Source organism: Pristiophorus japonicus, chromosome 18 (genome assembly GCF_044704955.1).
Source record: "Pristiophorus japonicus isolate sPriJap1 chromosome 18, sPriJap1.hap1, whole genome shotgun sequence".
NCBI lineage: Eukaryota > Metazoa > Chordata > Chondrichthyes > Pristiophoridae > Pristiophorus > Pristiophorus japonicus.
Window position 1 is genome coordinate 113,541,945 of NC_091994.1, and position 23,969 is coordinate 113,565,913.

The following is a 23,969-nucleotide window of genomic DNA, read 5'->3' on the forward strand; positions in this document are numbered from 1 at the left end:
TGTGGAAATATAAATCAGTGAACCTACACCATTGCTGCTGATGGGACCCCAACTTTAGTGGTAAAAATATAGAAAAGATGACACACCTCCATTTTCAGGGTTTACTTTCCTTTGGTACTTTCAGAGACATTGACACCATTGGCAAATGTAAATGCTGTTTCTGACCCATTTTTGTAATTCTCCTGGCCATTATTTATCCCGCAATCAGTATCACTAAAAACAGATTATCTGATCATTACTCCATTGCTTTTTGTGGGAGCTTGCTGTGCACAAATTGGCTGCCACAGTGACTACACTTCAAAAAGTACTTAATTGGCAGTAAAACGCTTTGGGACATCCTGAGATCTTGAAAGGCGCTATATAAATGCAAGTCTTTCTCTATAGACAAGAAGAAATTACCTTCAACATCTACGAATGAAAAACCTGTCAAATATCCAGATATGCTGGAAAATCATCTCAAATGCATTACACAATCGCAAATGTTTGGAAAATCTACATATATAGGAACAGGAGGAAGCCATTCGGCCCCTCAAGCTTGTTCTGCCATTCAGTTAGATCATGGCTGATCTGTATATTAACTCCATCGACTCTCCTCGGATCCATAACCCCTCGTACCTTTGCCTAACACAAATATATAATCTCAGTTTTGTCATTTTCAATTGACCTCGCCTCAACAGCTTATTGGGAGACAGTTCCAGATTTCCACTACCTTTTGTTACTTGTATTACTGGCAGTGTAGAAGAAACTGGATTTGAAATTGTGTTTTTATCTAGTATGCTGGTAATGTTGTTTAATCTAGCTCTTCCTTCATCCTGCATAAACTGACTCTAATTAGTTTGGTCATCAGCCATGGTCATGTGGTACAACATTTGCTGAAGTACCGTTTGGCTTTTAGCTTGCTCTCAGACATGTGAAGATTTGACAGGACACAATTCAGGATACCTGTACTGCTAATGACTGTTTTATTCAATTTATTCAATCTTTGGTATGCTCTACCTCAGAGGAATGTGGGTGCTGAGTCGTTGAGTATATTTAAGCTAGAGATCGATAAATTTTTGGTTACTAAGGCAATCCGGGGATATGGGGATAATGTGAGAAGGTGGAGTTGAGGTAGGAGATCAGCCGTGATATTGAATGGCGGAATCGGCTCAAAGTGCCAAATGGTCGACTCCTGCTCCTATTTCTTATATTCTTAATTATATGTATCATATTACAGTTAGGATCAATACATTCAGAACTGACACTACATTGCAGTGCTGAGGGAGTGCTGCACTGTTAGAGGTGCTGTCTTTCGGACGAGACATTAAACCCTCTTAGGAGGACGTAAAAGATCCCATGACACTATTTCGAAGAAGAGCAGGGGAGTTATTCCCAGTATCCCAGTTAATAGTTATCCTTCTGTCAACATCACTAAAAACAGATTACATTGCTGTTTGTGGGAGCTTGCGTGTGCGCAAATTGGCTGCCGTGTTTCCTACATTACAACTATACTTCATTAGCTGTAAAACGTTTGGGACGTCCTGAGGTCGTGATAGGCGCTGTATAAATGCAATTCTATCTATTTATCTAACCACAGTGGTACAATTAAAAAAGGTGACATTTATTTAGCACATAGCAATAGAACCCAAAGCAGCAGAATAACCCTGATTTTCAGAATTACAACAGCATTAGTTGATTTCAGCTTAGTACAGTATAACAGAATTACAGTATCACATTCTTACATTGGTTCAACTCAACATAGCATAAGAATAATATTGCATTTCTAAGCTTATGGTACATGCTTGGCAGGGTTAATATTTGTCTTTTATACGCCAAGTTAGCTCTGGTAGTTTTCCAGCGTTATCTGTCACTTAGATAATGACACTATAAAAGTGCAGTCTCTTTAAACACAGAAACAGGTTAACCCGCTGTATTAACTCCGTTTAATAATCCTCTGCATTGTATTTTCTGCAAGTCTATTTAAGTCATCCTTCTGCCTGATTTAATAGCAATTTTTCTCGTTCACTAAACTCTAGCCCCTTGAGCAAAACTGTATACCGTTAACTATATTTTCTCCATAATTTAACTGAACATTTCTACAACCCTTTTTATCTTTGTAGTTTTCTAAAATCACTGTCAAAATCTCCTTTCAAAACCTTCTTAATCTTTCACCAAAACTTTCTAATTTAGGTGAACAATGTTTGGAGCTATTATAGTTTCAAAACACTTTGGCAATCGGATCAATCATAGTCAATCCATTTGTAATGCACCTGTGCTCCTTTTATATGACTGGGCGTGTTGCCAGTGACAGCCACCACGTTGCCTACAACACTGCAAGATCCAAGACCGGGAGGTGGGTTCCCAAAGCATGATCTCCAGATGCAACAATACTGCTGCCAGCAAATAGCACCTTCAACAACAACAACTTATATTTCTATAGCGCCTTTAATGTCATGAAACATCCCATTCAATAAACATTTAAAATCATGAAAGGGATAGACAAGATAGAGGCAGAGAGGTTGTTTCCACTAGTCGGGGAGACTAGAACTAGGGGGCACAGCCTCAAAATACGGAGGAGCCAATTTAAAACCGAGTTGAGAAGGAATTTCTTCTCCCAGAGGGTTGTGAATCTGTGGAATTCTCTGCCCAAGGAAGCAGTTGAGGCTGGCTCATTGAATGTTTTCAAGTCAAAGATAGATAGATTTTTAAGCAATAAGGGAATTAAGGGTTACGGGGAGAGGGCGGGTAAGTGGAGCTGAGTCCACGACCAGATCAGCCATGATCTTATTGAATGGCGGAGCAGGCTCGAGGGGCTAGATGGCCTACTCCTGTTCCTAATTCTTATGTTCTTATGTCCCAAGGCGCTTCACAGGAGTATTATGAGAAAAAACATTTGACACCGAGCGGCAGAAAGGAGAAATTAGGGCAGATGACCAAAAGCTTGGTCAAAGAGGTAGGTTTTAAGGAGTGTCTTGAAGGAGGAAAGAGAAGTGGAGAGGTTTAGGCAGGGAATTCCAGAGCTTAGGGCCGAGGCAACAGCAGGTACGACCACCAATGGTTGAGCGATTATAATCAGGGATGCTCAAGAGGGGAGAATTAGAGGAGCGCAGACATCTCGGGGGTGGGGGGGGGGTGGTTGTGGGGCTGGAGGAGATTACAGAGGTAGGGTTCAACTTAGTGTTCAACCCATCCATTCAGGCCAACAAGATGGGTTTTGCTTTAGTGTCATTGAACATCGTTTCCCCAATATGCAGGAAGGCCCGTGACCAAAATATGAAAGTCACAATCTCAATTTTTAAACACTCAGCACGCCCAAGCAGTCGTTTTTCCTCTGCTATGGCTGGTGCCACAGAATCTACCCCAAAGTGTAACTGCTGCAAACAGTTCTGCAATATAATGGGGCGATTAGAAGCGCAGCATTAGCATGTGGTCATCACAGATCTTTTCTCCAGCCTAGCAGTGTGTATACAGAAGGAATTAAAGATCTGTGCACTCCTATTTAATGAACTTCTTGAGCTGTCTAATTAAGATACAGTCAAGGACCATAATTTAATGGGGTGAGACAATTATTAGTTTTAGTAAGAATTCAAAAGTAATACTAATTTGGAGTAATCAGTTATCTGTCAATTTTAATTCTATTAGCAAGGTGATTATATGCTGCTTTAGGGTAGAAAAGCAATTATGGTGTCAGGACAAGTTGAGAAGGCTGTTAAACAAGCATATGGGATCCTTGGTTTTATAAATAGAGACATAGGGGCTGAAATTTAGACCCACCGGAGAACTGGCACTCCTACTTTTTTTTAAGCGATTTTACCGCCATTTCAGAAGAGGACCTCTCTATTGCAAAATTCACCTCTTTGTCTTTTTTTCAGTCGGTCAGGAAGTTGGTCATAAAGGGTGCAGATGTGCATAGAAACATAGAAAATAGGTGCAGGAGTAGGCCATTCGGCCCTTCTAGCCTGCACCGCCATTCAATGAGTTCATGGCTGAACATGCAACTTCAGTACCCCATTCCTGCTTTCTCGCCATACCCCTTGATCCCCCTAGTAGTAAGGACTTCATCTAACTCCTTTTTGAATATATTTAGTGAATTGGCCTCAACAACTTTCTGTGGTAGAGAATTCCACAGGTTCACCACTCTCTGGGTGAAGAAGTTTCTCCTCATCTCGGTCCTAAATGGCTTACCCCTTATCCTTAGACTGTGTCCCCTGGTTCTGGACTTCCCCAACATTGGGAACATTCTTCCTGCATCTAACCTGTCTAAACCCGTCAGAATTTTAAACGTTTCTATGAGGTCCCCTCTCATTCTTCTGAACTCCAGTGAATACAAGCCCAGTTGATCCAGTCTTTCTTGAGAGGTCAGTCCCGCCATCCCGGGAATCAGTCTGATGAACCTTCGCTGCACTCCCGCAAGTTAGGAGACCAAAACTGTACACAATACTCCAGGTGTGGCCTCACCAAGGCCCTGTACAACTGTAGCAACACCTCCCTGCCCCTGTACTCAAATCCCCTCGTTATGAAGGCCAACATGCCATTTGCTTTCTTAACCGCCTGCTGTACCTGCATGCCAACCTTCAATGACTGATGTACCATGACACCCAGGTCTCGTTGCACCTCCCCTTTTCCTAATCTGTCACCATTCAGATAATAGTCTGTCTCTCTGTTTTTACCACCAAAGTGGATAACCTCACATTTATCCACATTATACTTCATCTGCCATGCATTTGCCCACTCACCTAACCTATCCAAGTCGCTCTGCAGCCTCATAGCATCCTCCTCGCAGCTCACACTGTCACCCAACTTAGTGTCATCCGCAAATTTGGAGATACTACATTTAATCCCCTCGTCTAAATCATTAATGTACAATGTAAACAGCTGGGGCCCCAGCACAGAGCCTTGCGGTACCCCACTAGTCACTGCCTGCCATTCTGAAAAGTACCCATTTACTCCTACTCTTTGCTTCCTGTCTGACAACCAGTTCTCAATCCATGTCAGCACACTACCCCCAATCCCATGTGCTTTAACTTTGCACATTAATCTCTTGTGTGGGATCTTGTCGAAAGCCTTCTGAAAGTCCAAATATACCACATCAACTGGTTCTCCCTCGTCCACTCTACTGGAAACATCCTCAAAAAATTCCAGAAGATTTGTCAAGCATGATTTCCCTTTCACAAATCCATGCTGACTTGGACCTATCATGTCACCTCTTTCCAAATGCACTGCTATGACATCCTTAATAATTGATTCCATAATTTTACCCACTACCGATGTCAGGCTGACCGGTCTATAATTCCCTGATTTCTCTCTCCCTCCTTTTTTAAAAAGTGGGGTTACATTGGCTACCCTCCACTCGATAGGAACTGATCCAGAGTCAATGGAATGTTGGAAAATGACTGTCAATGCATCCGCTATTTCCAAGGCCACCTCCTTAAGTACTCTGGAATGCAGTCCATCAGGCCCTGGGGATTTATCGGCCTTCAATCCCATCAATTTCCCCAACACAATTTCCCGACTAATAAGGATTTCCCTCAGTTCCTCCTCCTTACTAGACCCTCCGACCCCTTTTATATCCGGAAGGTTGTTTGTGTCCTCCTTAGTGAATACCGAACCAAAGTACTTGTTCAATTGGTCCGCCATTTCTTTGTTCCCCGTTATGACTTCCCCTGATTCTGACTGCAGGGGACCTACGTTTGTCTTTACTAACCTTTTTCTCTTTACATATCTATAGAAACTTTTGCAATCCGTCTTAATGTTCCCTGCAAGCTTCTTCTCGTACTCCATTTTCCCTGGCCTAATCAAACCCTTTGTCCTCCTCTGCTGAGTTCTAAATTTCTCCCAGTCCCCGGGTTCGCTGCTATTTCTGGCCAATTTGTATGCCACCTCCTTGGCTTTAATACTATCCCTGATTTCCCTTGATAGCCACGGTTGAGCCACCTTCCCTTTTTTATTTTTACGCCAGATAGGAATGTACAATTGTTGTAGTTCATCCATGCGGTCTCTAAATGTCTGCCATTGCCCATCCACAGTCAACCCCTTAAGTATCATTCGCCAATCTATCCTAGCCAATTCACGCCTCATACCTTCAAAGTTACCCTTCTTTAAGTTCTGGACCATGGTCTCTGAATTAACTGTTTCATTCTCCATCCTAATGCAGAATTCCACCATATTATGGTCACTCTTCCCCAAGGGGCCTCGCACAACGAGATTGCTAATTAATCCTCTCTCATTACACAACACCCAGTTTAAGATGGCCTCCCCCCTTGTTGGTTCCTCGACATATTGGTCTAGAAAACCATCCCTTCTGCACTCCAGGAAATCCTCCTCCACCGTATTGCTTTCAGTTTGGTTAGCCCAATCTATGTGCATATTAAAGTCACCCATTATAACTGCTGCACCTTTATTGCATGCACCCCTAATTTCCTGTTTGATGCCCTCCCCAACATCACTACCACTGTTTGGAGGTCTGTACACAACTCCCACTAACGTTTTTTGCCCTTTGGTGTTCTGCAGCTCTACCCATATAGATTCCACATCATCCAAGCTAATGCCCTTCCTAACTATTGCATTAATCTCCTCCTTAACCAGCAATGCTACCCCACCTCCTTTTCCTTTTATTCTATCCTTCCTGAATGTTGAATACCCCTGGATGTTGAGTTCCCAGCCCTGATCATCCTGGAGCCACGTCTCTGTAATCCCAATCACATCATATTTGTTAACATCTATTTGCACAGTTAATTCCTCCACCTTATTACGGATACTCCTTGCATTAAGACACAAAGTCTTCAGGCTTGTTTTTTTAAACACCCTTTGTCCTTTTAGAATTTTGCTGTACAGTGGCCCTTTTTGTTCTTTGCCTTGGGTTTCTCTGCCCTCCACTTTTCCTCATCTCCTTACTGTCTTTTGCTTTTGTCTCCTTTTTGTTTCCCTCTGTCTCCCTGCATTGATTCCCATCCCCCTGCCATATTAGTTTAACTCCTCCCCAACAGCACTGGCAAACATTCCCCCTAGGACATTGGTTCCGGTCCTGCCCAGGTGCAGACCGTCCAGTTTGTACTGGTCCCACCTCCCCCAGAACCGGTTCCAATGCCCCAGGAATTTGAATCCCTCCCTGCTGCAGCGGTAAGTGCCGGTGAAGAGCGGAAGTGGAGGCAGGATGTGTCATGTATGTAACCTTCATGTAACAACACTGCAATACTGTATATACTTGAGAAATGCACACATTGACCACAGAGGGTGAACTTGTGGGAGACACTCCTCACCTGGTCATCCAGGTAGATAAAGGGAGGTCCCAGGCAGGGTCATCACTACTTGGTCCTGTGAATAAAGGTGCACGTCACAGAGTGACCTTGTCCACAGAATGTGCCTCGTGTGGATTTGTGGTATTGTGTAAGGACTTTACGAGAAATGGGAATCAACGACTCACGAGAATGGCCACCGGTAGAACAGAGGAACGGTACTGTGTTGGTGAGGACTGGGACGATTTCATTGAGAGGCTTCAGCAGAGCTTTGTCACGAAGGACTGGCTGGGAGATGCAGTGGCCGACAAGCGAAGGGCTCATCTACTGACCAGCTGTGGATCTAAGACTTACGCGCTCATGAAAGACCTGCTAGCACCCGAGAAGCCGGCGGACAAAAACTTTGAAGAGCTCAGCAAACTAATCAGTGAGCACCTCAAACCGGCGAGCAGCATACATGGCCTGACACAGATTTTATACCCACCGCCGTCGGGAAGGACAGAGCATACTGGACTTCGTTGCGGACCTCCAGAGCTTGGCCAGCCTCTAAGTTCACAGACGCCTGCAGGGGGGAGATGCTAAGGGATTTCTTTATTGGGGGCATCGGTCATGCCAGGATTTTCAGAAAGTTAATCGAGCTCAAGGACTTGACCTTGGAAGCGCCAGCGTTGCTGGCTCAGACTTTTATGGCAGGGGAGGAGGAAACCAAGAATATGCGCGCGCAACTCTGACTCCAACGTGGCGATGGATCAGGGGGTCAATATCATAAACGTGACTCAGAGCCCAGCAGGCAGGCAAGGGCAGTTCGACACACCCCAGGCAGCAATAGACCCCAGAACAGGTTTTCAACACAGACAATGGCAGGCTGAACGGACATTTACACCATCCCAGTGGACAATGCGTTCTGGGATGGGGCCATTCACCCACTAACAGGATGCTCAAGAGCAGTCAAAGGGACATTCAGTGAGGAATGCCTGGTAACAGCTCTTTTGTTCACAACAATGGGAATCTCATTTCATGCTGAAGGTGTGGGGGCAGACATGCTGCCAGGACTTGCAGGTTTCAACAATTCATCTGCAGAAATTGTAACCTCACTGGCCATTTAGCTAGAATGTGCAAGAAGCCTGCGACCAGGCTAATTTACGAGGCAGATGGACCAGAAGAGGGATCTGCGAGGCAGGATGACGTGTGGGGCAAATCAATGGACGCTGATGTTCAGCGGGTTCATGTAGCAAACATTCACAGCTCATATACCAAAACGCCACCTATGATGATGAAGGTTCTATTAAACGGCATCCCTGTACGCATGGAGCTGGACACGGGGGCCAGCCAGTCACTCATGAGCGTTCAACAAATCGAAAAGCTATGGCCACTCAAAGCCAGCAGACCCAAACTAGAACGCATTGAGACTCAACTACGGACGTACACCAAAGAAATCATTCCAGTGCTAGGCGGTGCAATGTTGGCTGTCACACACAATAGATCAGTGAACCGGCTGCCGCTCTGGATTGTCCCGGGCAATAGTCCCGCACTGTTGGGGAGGAGCTGGTTAGCTGAGATGAACTGGAGATGGGGGGATGTGCACGCAGTGTCATCTGTGGAGCGAAGTTCATGCTCACAGGTCCTACAGCAATTTGAGTCGCTATTCCAACTTGGCGTCGGGACGTTCAAAGGTATCAAAGTAGTGATTCGCATCACCCCGGACGCCAGACCAGTGCACCACAAAGCCAGAGCTGTGCCGTATGTGATGCGGGAGAAAATTGAAAGCGAATTGGACCGTTTGCTGAGAGAGAACATCATCCCGCCCATTGAATTCAGCGACTGGGCGAGCCCCATTGTTCCCATCCTAAAAGCGGATGGCTTGGTCAGGATCTGTGGCGACTACAAGGCCACTATCAATCGGGTGTCCCTATAAGACCAATACCTGCTTCCGAGAGCGGAGGATCTTTTTGCCACGCTGGCAGGCGGCAAGCTGTTCACCAAGTTGGACCTCACTTCAGCCTTAATGACCACAATCCAAACTACTGACCACAATCACCACGCACAAGGGACTGTTTGTTTACAAGTGCCCGTTTGGCATTCGATCAGCGGCCGCGATCTTTCAAAGAAGCATGGAAAGCCTGCTCAAATCCATTCCTGGAACGATCGTATTCCAGGACGATATCCTCATCACAGGTCGGGACACCGAGGAACACCTCCACAACCTGGAAGAGGTGCTACGCCGACTGGACCGGGTAGGCTTGCGACTCAGGAAACCTAAGTGTGTGTTTTTGGCTCCCGAAGTCGAGTTTCTGGGCAGGAGGGTTGCTGCAGACGGGATTCGGCCTACTGAATCCAAAACAGAGGCGCTTCAACAAGCGCCCAGGCCCTGCAACACATCGGAGTTGCGTTCATTTCTGGGACTCTTGAACTATTTCGGGAACTTTCTGCCGAACTTAAGCACATTATTGGAGCCGCTACACGTGCTCCTGCGTAACGGTTGCGATTGGTTTTGGGGGGACTGTCAAGAACGGCCTTTCAATCGGGCGCGTAACTTACTCTATTCAAATAGGTTGTTGACCCTGTGCAACCCCTGTAAGAAATTAGTTCTGACATGTGATGCATCGTCCTATGGGGTTGGGTGCGTGTTGCAGCAGTGCAATGCTGAGGGGCAACTCCAACCTGTGGCTTATGCCTCCAGGTCGCGCTCTCAAGCAGAACGTGGATATGGGATGGTTGAGAAGGAAGCACTCGCATGTGTCTATGGGGTGAAAAAAATGCACCAGTACCTTTTTGGCAGGAGGTTTGAATTAGAAACGGATCACAAGCCGTTAACATCCCTGTTGTCAGACAGCAGGGCTGTCAATGCCAACGCATCAGCTCACATACAGCGATGGGCTCTCACGCTCGCTGCGTATGACAACACCATCCGGCATTGGCCCGGCACCGAAAATTGCGCTGACGCGCTCAGCAGACTTCCACTGGCCACCACTGAGGGGGCAGCGGAGCAAAGCGCTGAGATGGTCATGGCCGTTGGTGCCTTTGACAGCGCAGGCTCCCCCATCACAGCCCGCCAGATCAAAATCTAGATCAACAGAGATCCCCTCCTATTTTTGATTAAGAAATGTGTCCTGACTGGGGATTGGGTGCCCGCACACGGAGCATGCCCTGAGGAGGTCAGACCGTTTCACAGGCGGATGGATGAGCTCTCCATCCAAGCCGACTGCCTACTATGGGGCAGCCGGGTAGTCATGTCCCAGAGGGGCAGGGAAGCTTCCATCAGGGAACTCCACAGCAAGCACCCAGGCATCGTACTGATGAAGGCCATTGCCCGGTCACACGTTTGGTGGCCGGAAATTGATTCAGACCTGGAACACTGTGTTCGCAGGTGCACGATGTGTGCTCAGCTGGGAAATGCCCCCAGGGAGGCCCCGCTCAGCCTGTGACCCTGGCCCACCAGGCCATTGTCACGCATTCGCGTAGACTATGCGGGCCTGTTCATGGGGAAAATGTTTCTCATCGTGGTTGATGCGTACTCAAAAAGGATCGAGTGCATCATTTTGAATTCGTGCACGACATCCACCAATGTGGAGAGTCTACGCGCGCTCTTTATGACCCACGGTTTGCCGGACATCCTTGTTAGCGAAAATGGCCCATGTTTCACTAGCTACGAATTCCGGCAGTTCATGTCGGGTAATGGCATCAACCATGTCAGGACAGCACCGGTCAAGCTGGCCTCCACTGGACAGGCGGAACGTGCAGTCCAAATCATAAAACAAGGCATGCTCAGGATTCAAGGTCCCTCCCTTCAATGCCGCCTATCGCGCCTCCTGCTGGCCTATAGGTCCTGACCGCACTCGCTCACGAGGGTCCCACCCGCGGAGCTCCTTATGAAATGCACACTCAAAACTCAGCTGTCCCTCATTCATCCTGTCTTGACCGACATTGTTGAAGGCAAGCGCCAGTCCCAAAATGAGTACCATGACCGTACTTCAAGGGGGAGATGTATAGAAATTGGTGACCCCGTATTTGTTCTCAATCACGCTTTGGGGTCCAAATGGCTTGAAGGTACTGTAATAGACAAAGAGGGGAATAGGGTCATCGTGGTTAAACTTAACAATGGGCAGATATGCCACAAGCATCTGGACCAGGTTTAAAAAAAAGGTTCAGCATGGATTCTGAGGAACCTGAGGAAGATCATGAGATGGTATTCACACCACCACCAGTGAACGAGCAACAAGAACATTCAGCAGCATGCACAGTCCCTGCGGTCAGCCCGGACAGGCCGGAATCACCACAGGGGACAGACACGCAGGCCAAGGCTTAACAGCCAGAGCCCCAATTGCGGCGCTCCACGAGAGACCGCAGATCACCCGAAAGACTTAACCTGTGATCCCAATAAGACATTGGGGGGAGGGGGGGGGGAAGGTGATGCCATGTATGTAACCTTCATGTAACAACACTGCAATACTGTATATACTTGAGAAATGCACATATTGACCACAGGGGGTGAACTTGTGGGAGACACACCTCACCTGGTCATCCAGGTATATAAAGGGACCTGCACCTTTATTCACAGGACCAAGAAGTGATGACCCACGCAGGGTCATCACTTCTTGGTCCTGTGAATAAAGGTGCAGGTCACAGAGTGACCTTGTCTGTAGTGGGAAAATGCTTGAAGCTATCATTAAGGAAGAAATAGCGGGACATCTAGATAGGAATAGTGCAATCAAGCAGACGCAACATGGATTCATGAAGGGGAAATCATGTTTACCTAATTTACTGGAATTCTTTGAGGATATAATGATGTTAGAGGTGTACTGATGGATGTGGTGTATTTAGATTTCCAAAAGGCATTTGATAAGGTGCCACACAAAAGGTTACTGCAGAAGATAAAGGTATGCGGAGTCAGAGGAAATGTATTAGCATGGATCGAGAATTGGCTGGCGAACAGAAAGCAGAGAGTCGGGATAAATGGGTCCTTTTCAGGTTGGAAATTGGTGGTTAGTGGTGTGCCACAGGGATCGGTGCTGGGACCACAACTGTTCACAATATACATAGATGACCTGGAAGAGGGGACAGAGTGTAGTGTAACAAAATTTGCAGATGACACAAAGATTAGTGGGAAAGCGGGTTGTGTAGAGGATGCAGAGAGGCTGCAAAGAGATTTAGATAGGTTAAGCGAATGGGCTAAGGTTTGGCAGATGGAATACAATGTCGGAAAATGTGAGGTCATCCACCTTGGAAAAAAAAACAATAAAAGGGAATATTATTTGAATGGGGAGAAATTACAACATGCTGCAGTGCAAAGGGACCTGGGGGTCCTTGTGCATGAATCCCAAAAAGTTAGTTTGCAGGTGCAGCAGGTAATCAGGAAGGCGAATGGAATGTTGGCCTTCATTGCGAGAGGGATGGAGTACAAAAGCAGGGAGGTCCTGCTGCAACTGTACAGGGTATTGGTGAGGCCGCACCTGGAGTACTGCGTGTAGTTTTGGTCACCTTACTTAAGGAAGGATATACTAGCTTTGGAGGGGGTACAGAGACGATTCACTAGGCTGATTCCGGAGATGAGAGGGTTACCTTATGATGATAGATTGAGTAGACTGGGTCTTTACTCGTTGGAGTTCAGAAGGATGAGGGGTGATCTTATAGAAACATTTAAAATAATGAAAGGGATAGACAAGATAGAGGCAGAGAGGTTGTTTCCACTGGTCAGGGAGACTAGAACTAGGGGGCACAACCTCAAAATACGGGGGAGCCAATTTAAAACCGAGTTGAGAAGGAATTTCTTCTCCCAGAGGGTTGTGAATCTGTGGAATTCTCTGTCCAAGGAAGCAGTTGAGGCTAGCTCATTGAATGTATTCAAATCACAGATAGATAGATTTTTAATCAATAAGGGAATTCAGGGTTACGGGAAGAGGGCGGGTAAGTGGAGCTGAGTCCACAGCCAGATCAGCCATGATCTTGTTGAATGGCGGAGCAGGCTCGAGGGGCTAGATGGCCTACTCCTGTTCCTAATTCTTATGTTCTTATGTTCTTATTAGAATGTGCCTCGTGTGGATTTGTGGTATTGTGTAAGGACTTTACAGTATGGATTCCACACCGCTGTCACTCAAGAGCAGAGCGGTGGTGATGCCATTGTACCTCTGTGTCACCATGTACCTCGCCTCCGTTGAAGGGGAGAGAATCGGCCATCAGTCGCAATCGAATACTGGGCCACCAGGGAGGGTTTTGGCCGGGCTAGCGGTCTAGCACCCAAGAGGGGGGTACCAGGCTGCTTGGCTGAACCCGGGGGCTCAATAGTCCGGCTAACATGGAAGTCGGCCAGCAAAAAAATAAAATGGCGGCCGTGGCATTGAGCCCTCGCCTTTAGTGGCCGCTGCACAGCCAAGGCAGAGAGAGAGCATACAAAGTGCACCGACAGAAAAAGCTGTAGGGACACCGCTCGGCGGCAATAAGATTTTGCTCGCTAAATCTCGCGGGGGGTCCCGGTGGTGCATGCACTGATGACGCACGCACGGCCGGTCGGTAGCGACGGGGCAGAAGTGGAGACCGCCAGATTCTACCCCTGAGCTGAATTTAGCTTGCGGTGGCCATTTGACCAGAAATCGGCGGCCGCTCGACTCCGCTGTATGGCCTCCACAAACGGGCGGTAACGGGCCTTATTGGGAGCTGAATTTCCGCCCCATTGAGTATAAAAGCAAGGAAGTTATGCTAGACTTTGATAAAATACTGGTTAGGCTTCAGCTGGATATTGTGTCCACTGCTGGGCACTGCAATTTAGGAAGGATGTCAAGGCCCTGGTGAGGGTAAAGATGAAATTTACCAGAATGATCCCAGGGATGAGGAACCTCAGTTATGTGGAGAGAGTGGAGAAGCTGGGGTTCTCCATAGAGCAGAGATGGTTAAAGGGAGATTTAATAGAGTTGTTCAAAACTATGGGTTTTGATAGAGTATAGAGAGAGAAACTGTTTCCAGTGGCAGAATGGCGCGGTGCGAGACACCCCAGATGGTCGGTAACCAGAGGACACAGATTTAAGGTCATTGGCAAAAGAACCAGAGGGTAGATGAGAATTTTTTTTATGCAGCGAGTTGTTGTGATCCGGAACGCGCTGCCTGAAAGAAGGTTGGGAGCAGATTCAGTAGTAACTTTCAAAAGGGAATTGGATGAAAACATGAAAAGGAAAAATTTATAGGGCTGTGAAGAAATAGCAGGGGAGTGGGACTAATTGCACAAAGAACCAGCATGTGCGGTATGGGGCTGAATGGCCTCCTTCTACGACTCTATGGAAAATCAGCCCAGGCCCCTGATCTTAATCTCTGCTGGAAGTGCAGGTGCGGATCTCGAGTAAGGATGGGTTCAGATTTTGGCTATGTTATTCTTTCAGAAAGCTGGCATGGGTACAATCAGACTAATGGCCTCCTACTGTGCTGTAAAATTTCATGATCCTTCGAGTGCTGAATATTCGTTTGCATGTCTGCTTCCAAATAAATTGCTTTTTATGAAAGCTGCCCCTGGGATAAAACCACAGTTCTGGCTGCTACTAGTTCTTTCTGGCAAAGACATCCATGAAGTTGTTTTAAGACATAAGTACCCTATATTCAGCTACCCTTCCTGAAACACTACAGACTAAATGGCTGAATTTATCCACGGAACTATGATATTCCAAGCAGATTTCTAAAAGAAGGTTTATTAACCCGCTTGTGGACTGGTTCCAGCTCTATTATGAAAGGGTGCTTTTTTGTATCTTGTTGCTTTAATATATTTTATCTGTGAATAAATATGACCAAGTAGGTTAGCCTGTATTGCAGTGGTCTAGTGCCGTGTTAGCTTTCAGCCATGCGAGGCAAAAGGAGAAAGCATTGGGAATCCCACATACTCTGATTTGTACTAAACCAGGGCTACACTAATCTACACTTAACAGAGAATAAAGTCACACGGTTTCAATTCAGAAGAGACTCGGGGCGAAATTGTCCCGCACCCCGATAGGGGGCAGTAATCTTCCGGGGCTTTGACATTTATTGCCCAACCCGGTAGTCCTGCCCCTGACGCGGAATTAGGCCTTACACCCCTGTCTCCGGCTCGCCGCTTCCTTTGGGGGGCGCTCCCGGGATGGTAGAGCGATGCTGAGGCCAGTACCACGTGGATGCCCCACATAACCCTGATGTGCTTCAACGCCTCTCCCCTTGGATTAAAGGGGAAGGCCGCTGCGCACACTGCATGGCCCTTTGGTGGCCTCCACTGGGCCACCAGGGCAGTGGAAGACACTTGCACATGTGAAAACTTTGTCTTTTAATTTTGTTGATGCGATCACTTCCAGACGTCCTCAAGGAACCAAAGTACTCCAAGGTTTCAAAACTGGTTTTCAGTATTAGTCACAGCGCTTGCTGCCCACTTTTTAAAAAAGGAGGCAGAGAGAAAACAGGGAATTATAGACCGGTCAGCCTGACCTCAGTAGTGGGTAAAATGATGGAATCAATTATTAAGGATGTCATAGCAGCGCATTTGGAAAGAGGTGACATGATAGGTCCAAGTCAGCATGGATTTGTGAAAGGGATATCATGCTTGACAAACCTTCTGGAATTTTTTGAGGATGTTTCCAGTAGAGTGGACAAGGGAGAACCAGTTGATGTGGTATATTTGGACTTTCAGAAGGCTTTCGACAAGGTCCCACACAAGAGATTAATGTGCAAAGTTAAAGCACATGGGATTGGGGGTAGTGTGCTGACATGGATTGAGAACTGGTTGTCAGACAGGAAGCAAAGAGTAGGAGTAAATGGGTACTTTTCAGAATGGCAGGCAGTGACTAGTGGGGTACCGCAAGGTTCTGTGCTGGGGCCCCAGCTGTTTACACTGTACATTAATGATTTAGACGAGGGGATTAAATGTAGTATCTCCAAATTTGCGGATGACACTAAGTTGGGTGGCAGTGTGAGCTGCAAGGAGGATGCTATGAGGCTGCAGAGTGACTTGGATAGGTTAGGTGAGTGGGCAAATGCATGCCAAATGAAGTATAATGTGGATAAATGTGAGGTTATCCACTTTGGTGGTAAAAACAGAGAGACAGACTATTATCTGAATGGTGATAGATTAGGAAAAGGGGAAGTGCAACGAGACCTGGGTGTCATGGTACATCAGTCATTAAAGGTTGGCATGCAGGTACAGCAGGCGGTTAAGAAAGCAAATGGCATGTTGGCCTTCATAGCGAGGGGATTTGAGTACAGGGGCAGGGAGGTGTTGCTACAGTTGTACAGGGCCTTAGTGAGGCCACACCTGGAGTATTGTGTACAGTTTTGGTCTCCTAACTTGAGGAAGGACATTCTTGCTATTGAGGGAGTGCAGCGAAGGTTCACCAGACTGATTCCCGGGATGGTGGGACTGACCTATCAAGAAAGACTGGATCAACTGGGCTTGTATTCACTGGAGTTCAGAAGAATGAGAGGGGACCTCATAGAAACGTTTAAAATTCTGACGGGTTTAGACAGGTTAGATGCAGGAAGAATGTTCCCAATGTTGGGGAAGTCCAGAACCAGAGGTCACAGTCTAAGGATAAGGGGTAAGCCATTTAGGACCGAGATGAGGAGAAACTTCTTCACCCAGAGAGTGGTGAACCTATGGAATTCTCTACCACAGAAAGTAGTTGAGGCCAATTCACTAAATATATTCAAAAGGGAGTTAGATGAAGTCCTTACTACTAGGGGGATCAAGGGGTATGGCGAGAAAGCAGGAAGGGGGTACTGAAGTGCATGTTCAGCCATGAACTCATTGAATGGCGGTGCAGGCTCGAAGGGCTGAATGGCCTACTCCTGCACCTATTTTCTATGTTTCTATAAAAATGGAAAAGAAGCTAATATTTTTAAATCATTAGATGTTCCTTAAACCTACCTCTTTGACCAAGACTTTGGTCACCTGCCCAATTACTCCTCATGTGACTCGGTGTCAAAAATTTGCTCTTATAATATTCCTGTGAAGCGTCTTGGGACGTTTTACTACGTTAAAGACTATATAAATACAAGTTGTTGTGTAAGTGTGCGTGTTTGTTATGCCAATTTGTCCTTGATGGAGGTACATATTCATTAAGAAACTACACCGTTATAGTCAGACTGCTTTCTTTTTCGTTTCATTACTTTAAACGGCAGATTACACACAAACTTAGTTGCAGCAATGCAGAATCAGGATTTTAATGAAACTCCATACTTTACAAAACCAGTGTGAGAGCTCTGTGAGACATCACACTTCATGATCCCAGTATGAGCTGCTAAAGAGTGGTTCACTCACATCTCTTGTACCAAATGTCACCTTTGATTATTACAATCCCTGCATACTACCAATAAATCATAGCACTATATGTCAAAAATATATACACATGCCAACAGAATAACAACATAAACCAAACAAGCAGGCATTTAACAGTTCTAATTATTTTATTATCATGACCAGAAGTGACTTAATTGCTGTCATAAGCTCTTCCTAGTCCCCTAAATACAAGTGACCAAGCTGACATATTGCAGACCATTACGAATATGGCCGAATAACACTTACACATTCCACTATTTAACTTTCCTGTCAAGATATCCTTGCTTTTAGGCCTGTTTACATAATTTACAACACATGCTCATCAGAAAGCTGTTTCAACTCATCAAGTGCTGATCCCACAGACTGCCCAGAAAGAACATTTGAGGTTCTCAAATAATGCGGTTGTTCGCTCCCACACCGTGGTCTGCCATGTGGAATCTTATTAAAAGCCTTGCTAAAATCCATATACACTACATCAAACGCACTCCCCTCATCTACCCTCCTTGTTACCAACTCAAAAAATTCAATCAAGTTTGTTAGACACGACCTTCCCTTAACAAATCTGTGCTGACTATCCTTGATTAATCTGTGTCTTTCTAAATGAAGATTTATCCTGTCCCTCAGAATTCTTTCCAATAATTTTCCCAGTACTGAGGTTAGGCTGACTGGCCTGTAATTACTCGGTCTATCCCTTTCTCCCTTTTTAAACAAAGGTACCAGATTAGCAGTCCTCCAGTCCTCTGGCACCACACCTGAAGCCAGAGAGGATTTGAAAATGATGGTCAGGGCTTCTGCTATTTCCTCTTTTGCTTCGCTGAACAGCCTGGGATACATTTCATCTGGATCTGGGGATTTATCCACTTTCAAAGCTGCTAAACCCCTTACTTCCTCTCTCACTATGTTTACTTCATCTAATATTTCATATTCCTCCTCCCTGATAGCAATGTCTGCATCGCCCCCCTCCTTTGTGAAAACAGATGCAAAATATTCATTAAGAACCATACCCACTTCTTCTGCCTCTACACACACATTACCCTTGAGATCTCTAATAGACCCTATCCTTTCTTTAATTATCCTCTTGCTCTTAATATATTTATAAAACATCTTTGGGTTTTCCTTGATTTTACTTGCTAAGAATTGTTCATGCTCTCTCTTTGCTTTCCTAATAACCTTTTTAATTGCACCCCTGGACTTTCTATATTCCTCTAGAGTTCCTGCAGTATTGAGCCCTCGGTATCTGTCATAAGCCTCCCTTTTTTTCTTTATCCTACCCTGTATATCCCTAGACATCCAGGGGGCACTAGATTTGTTAGTCCCACCCTTTTTCTTTAAGGGCACATACTTGCTCTGAACCCTCCGGATCTCCTCCTTGAATGCCTCCCACTGCTCTGACAATGATTTATCATCAAGTAGCTGTTTCCAGATCACTATGGCTAAATCCCGTCTCATCTTAGCAAAATTTGCTTTTTGCCAATTTGGAACTTTTATTCCTGGTCTATCCTTGTCCTTTTCCATAACTACCTTAAATCTAACTGAATTATGGGCACTAGCATGAAAATGCTCTCCCACTAATAACCCTTCCACCTGCTCAGTTTAATTTACTAAAACTAAGTCCAGAACCGCCCCCTCCCTTGTTGGGCTTGCTACATACTGGCTAAGAAAGTTCTCCTAAATGCATTTTAGGAATGTCATACACTTTACATCCTTCACACTAATTTTATCCCAGTTAATATTGGGGTAGTTGAAATCCCCAACTATTACTGCCCTATAGTTTTTGTACTTCTCAGAAATTTGCCTACATATTTGCTCTTCTAGCTCCCTCTCACTGTTTGGGGGTCTATAGTACACTCCCAGCAGTGTGATCGCCACTTTTTTGTTTTTCAATTCGACCCATATGGCCTCGTTTGATGATCCCGCTAACATATCATCCCTCCTCACAGCTGTAATAGTTTCTTTAATCAATACCGTGACCACCCCCCCTCCCCCCTCTGTCAATGAAACTGACGGAAACTTGCGCTTTTCCGTGGTAATAGCGCTGTTAACACCCCATTAAATGTTCAGCCTTGTTAAATTCGGTGTAATGAGGGTTTTTAACAGCGTATTCACTGCTAAACCAACGTGCTGGCCCTGAGAAATGAATTTCTATATTTGTGGAGTGTCAAATTTCTCCACTGTGATAAAAATTACAATTTTTTTTAAACACTGGAGTAAAACCCTGTTGAAACGGCAGTGCGTGTTTTCAAGAGCACACTATAAGTAGGGATTGCTGATTTTTCAGTTTGGGGTGGTGCAGCTTTAAATGTTGCCCAGAGCTGGCAGGGGTTGGCGCTGTCCCTTTAAGTGTCAGCAGATTGAGGCTGTGGGCAGAGCGCGGTGTGCAGTGAAGGGGGAAAGCTGGTGTGTGAGTGCGCTGGGTGAGGCCAGCAGTGCCCCCAGCGATCCGTGCACCGCTCGGAAGGAGAACCTCGGGCTGCAGGATCAGCACCTACAACATGGAAAGGAGACAACCCTGTCGCCCCTCACTGCCGGCCTCGTAAACCGATCGGCAGCGCTGCACTTCCCAACTTTAGGGGGAATAAAATGGAATTAATCACTTTAATTGTCACATCCCTGCTTTTGCTCTGCGCGCAGCACAATAAGTTTATACGGTAAGTCCGTGTTGCACTTGGCGATCTTGCATTGTTTTAAGTTAGATTAACAATATGTCTCTCTCGATTCGATTTCTGAAAAGCTTGTAACTTTTTTTCAGTGTGAATCTTGCTACTTTGTGGGGAAAAGGGAAGGGGGTTGTACAAACTGCCTGCTTTCAGTGTCGATGCAGTCAGATAAAGAAACAGGTTAATAGTTAGATTAGAGAAACATTACATTGACACACGCAACAATAAGAAAGACTTGCATTTATATTGATATATTATGTATATTTAACATATATCTATGTCAGCATGTGTGTATACATATGCATGTGTATGTGTGTGTACGTATGCATGTGTATATGTATATGTGTGTGTATACATATGTAGAAGTATGTGTGTATATACATACATATGTATGTATATATGTGTGTGTATACATATGCATGTGTATATGTGTGCATATGTATGTCTGTATGTATACACACACATATTGCAGCCAATATTTCCTGTCCTTTAACTGACTGGGTTGGAGGATACCGCTGGTAAAACACCAAGTGCTGTTTGCTAATTGCCTGCTCTGAAGGCAGAGGAAATGCAGGATTAATTTAAATGAATTTCCCTTTCTACAGTTTGCAAAGACTTGTTAACCCTTCCATATTGCATTGACCTAGTTCTGTCTTCCAAGTGTCTCTGGGTTTTTTAAAAACATTTTAATCCCTTCCTTCTCCACTACTTTTGAATGGAGATCATTTTTGGTATGGGGAAGAAGCCAGTTAGTTTTCATACACATTAACCCGCCGGCTAGTACTTGTTCCAATGTTTGATAACCTAGATTTAGGTTTTAGATTCAGTACAGAACACTGGCCAGCGGCAGTGTGCTGAGATTTCACAATCGAGCCTGCACGGAATTTTATATTAAACATTTTTAATAGTTAACGTTTAAACTAATAATTCAAAACACAACGCATTGCTCTACTGGATTAATGTAACAATCATGAAAACAGCTCGGTTGAGCCAGAAGCATGGTCTGTTGTTCATCTGAAGTTAATTCTGGATTTTCAAGCATTCAGCGAAATCATTGATGTACCTCCACTATGTGGCTGCAATTAATGATTAGATCTCTAAACCCCCGCCCCCCAAAAAATTAGTTATAGATAGAATTAGATAGAATTGCATTTATATAGTGCCTTTCATGACCTCAGGACGTCCTAAAGCCTTTACAGCGAATGAAATATAATTGAACATTATTCAAAGGTTAAAGAAAAGGATGAGATTTGATAATTTCAGTCAAAACACATGATTTTCAACTTATTTTTATTTATAGTTCAATCATTTCATTTGTATCGAATAGTACACAGGGATCAGAGCTTGTGTGCCACATATTGTGGAATGTCATGCTGTGGTCCTCACTCTTGTTATAGGCTGGCATTTGACGAATTATGTAGAATGTCCCATAAACTCTACAATCTCGGATTCTATTTTTGTCACCTTGTGCAAGGTTGGATATTTAACCCAAACCAAGTTAAACTTTATCCGGAGTGAAGTATTGGCTGTTTTCTTTATAAAATAGCTTCAAGATACTTTCTATGGTAGTTCAGTTTAACCATAGGCCATCGCTAAAACTCATCATATGTTGTATGAAAAGCTATACTAATGTAAGAGCTGGGACAAGATTAGCAATCTGGCCAACACATGACTTCACACTATCCTCTTAATGATAAAGTGGAACTTTTAGAATCAGTTCTTATTTGCCAAAGGGAATGCTCCTCCTATATAGGATTCAGTCTCACAGGAGTACTGTCTTCACGGAAAAAGTGTTTGGGAAATCTTTCATGGGGGAGGAGGGGAGAAAGAAACCACAAAAGTAATTTAACATTGAGTGTGAATGTCATGGTGATGCCATTCAATGATTTACACCATCACATCAACACAAGCAGGAAAGGCTTTGTCAAACATATCCACCAGATCTTTTTAATTAACCCTTCCCCTACCTCCTGCACATGCACATTTTGTCACATATCATAGAATCATACTGCACAGAAAGAGACCATTTCGACGGTTGTGTCTTATCCAATTAGGCCCACTCCTCTGCTCTCTCCCCATAGCTCTGCAATGTTTCCTTTTTAAGTGTCAGCCATGGCTCAGTGGGTAGCACACTGCCCTCTGAGTCAGAAGGTTGTGGGTTCAAGTCCCACTCCAGGGACTTGAGCACAAAAATCCAGGCTGACACTCCCAGTGCAGTACTGAGGGAATGCTGCACTGTCGGAGGTGCCGTCTTTCGGATGAGACGTTAAACCGAGGCCCCGTCTGCCCTCTCAGGTGGACGTAAAGGATCCCACGCACTATTTCGAAGAAGAGCAGGGGAGTTCTCCCCGGTGTCCTGGCCAATATTTATCCCTCAATCAACATCACTAAAACAGACTATCTGGTCATTATCACATTGCTGTTTGTGGGAGCTTGCTGTGTGCAAATTGGCTGTCGCATTTTCCACATTACAACAGTGACTACACTCCAAAAGTACTTCATTGGCTTTAAAGCGCACGGAGATGTCTGTTGGTCGTGAAAGGCGCTATATAAATCCAAGTCTTTCTATTTATCCAATTCCCTTTTGAAAGTTGCTATTGATTCCCTTTCCACCGCCCTTTCAGACAGCGTGTTCCAGATCATAAGAACGCGCTGTATTTTTTTTAAATTCTCCTCATCTCCTCCCTGGCTTTTTTGACTGATCTTAAATATGGTTTACTCTGGTTATCAACCCTCCTGCCAGTGGAAACAGTTTCTCCCTATCCACTCTATCAAAACCCTTATCATTTTGAACACCTCTATTACATCTCTCCGTAACTGTCTCTGCTCTGAGGAGGACAAACCCAGCTTCTATAGTCTCTCCACATGGTCCCTCATCTCTCGTCCCATTCTGGTCAATGTCTTCTGCAGCCTCTCCATGGGCTTGACATCCTTCCTAAAGTGTGGTACCCAGAATTGGACACACTACTCCTGTGGGGCCGAGTGACTGTTTTATATAGCATAACTTCCTGGCTTTTGTACTGGATGCCTCTATGTATAAAGCCCAGGAACCCATTTGCTTTATTAACTGCTCTGTTAACATGTCTTGCTAGCTTCAAAGAATTGAGCACAAACTCCTCCAGGTCTCCCTCTTCTTGCAACCCCTTTAAAATTGTAGCATTTAGCATGTATTGTCTCTCCTCATTCTTCCTACCAAAATGTATCACCCTCACCTTTTTCTGCATTGAATTTCATCTGCTGTATGCCCGCCCATTCTATCAGTCATTCGAGGATCGAAGCACAGGTGTGCCTTTGCCATTTTTATGCTGATACAATAGGGAAATTATATCTCCATTATCCCCTTTCCCATTAATCAACTTCATTTTAAAATTTCTTTTCAATCAAAATAAGCCATGAATTTACGTGCCTGTGTGTCAGCATGAAGGAACAAGGAATGTCAGAAAGCTTTGTTCTAAAGTTCAGATACATTTTCCTGAAAGCAAAATGGGTTGTAATAAATAATAAAATGAATTAAACAGGGCTATATTTAATTATAATGTAAGTTTACAGAGAAAAATAATAACACTGTGACTTCAGATCAGTGGTAAAATGGTGCACAAGGACAATAACAAGGATAATTTTAGCTATGAGGAAAGGTTGGATAGGTTGGAGTTGTTTTCTTTGGAACAGAGGAGGCTGAGGGGAGACTTGATTGAGGTATATAAAATTATAAGGAGCCTAGATAGAGTGGATAGGAAGGACCTGTTTCCCCTAGCAGAGGGGTCAACAACCAAGGGGATAGATTTAAAGTAATTGGTAGGAGGTTTTGAGGGGAAATGTTTT

The 23,969-nt window shown here is 44.9% G+C and overlaps 1 protein-coding gene across 9 annotated transcripts in view; it reads left to right on the top strand.

Annotated features, from left to right (window-relative positions):
- Positions 1–23,969, top strand: part of gabrd (gamma-aminobutyric acid type A receptor subunit delta) — a 75,991-nt gene that overhangs the window by 12,320 nt on the left and 39,702 nt on the right. The window contains exon 1 of one of the 9 annotated variants that reach the window (XM_070860627.1): positions 19,980–20,138. The exons of the other annotated variants lie outside the window; for them this stretch is intronic. Coding sequence (XP_070716728.1) covers positions 20,071–20,138 — 68 coding nt within the window. The 5' untranslated portion in view covers positions 19,980–20,070. Of the gene's footprint in view, positions 1–19,979; positions 20,139–23,969 lie in introns of those variants that run through there. 9 annotated transcript variants of the gene reach the window in all.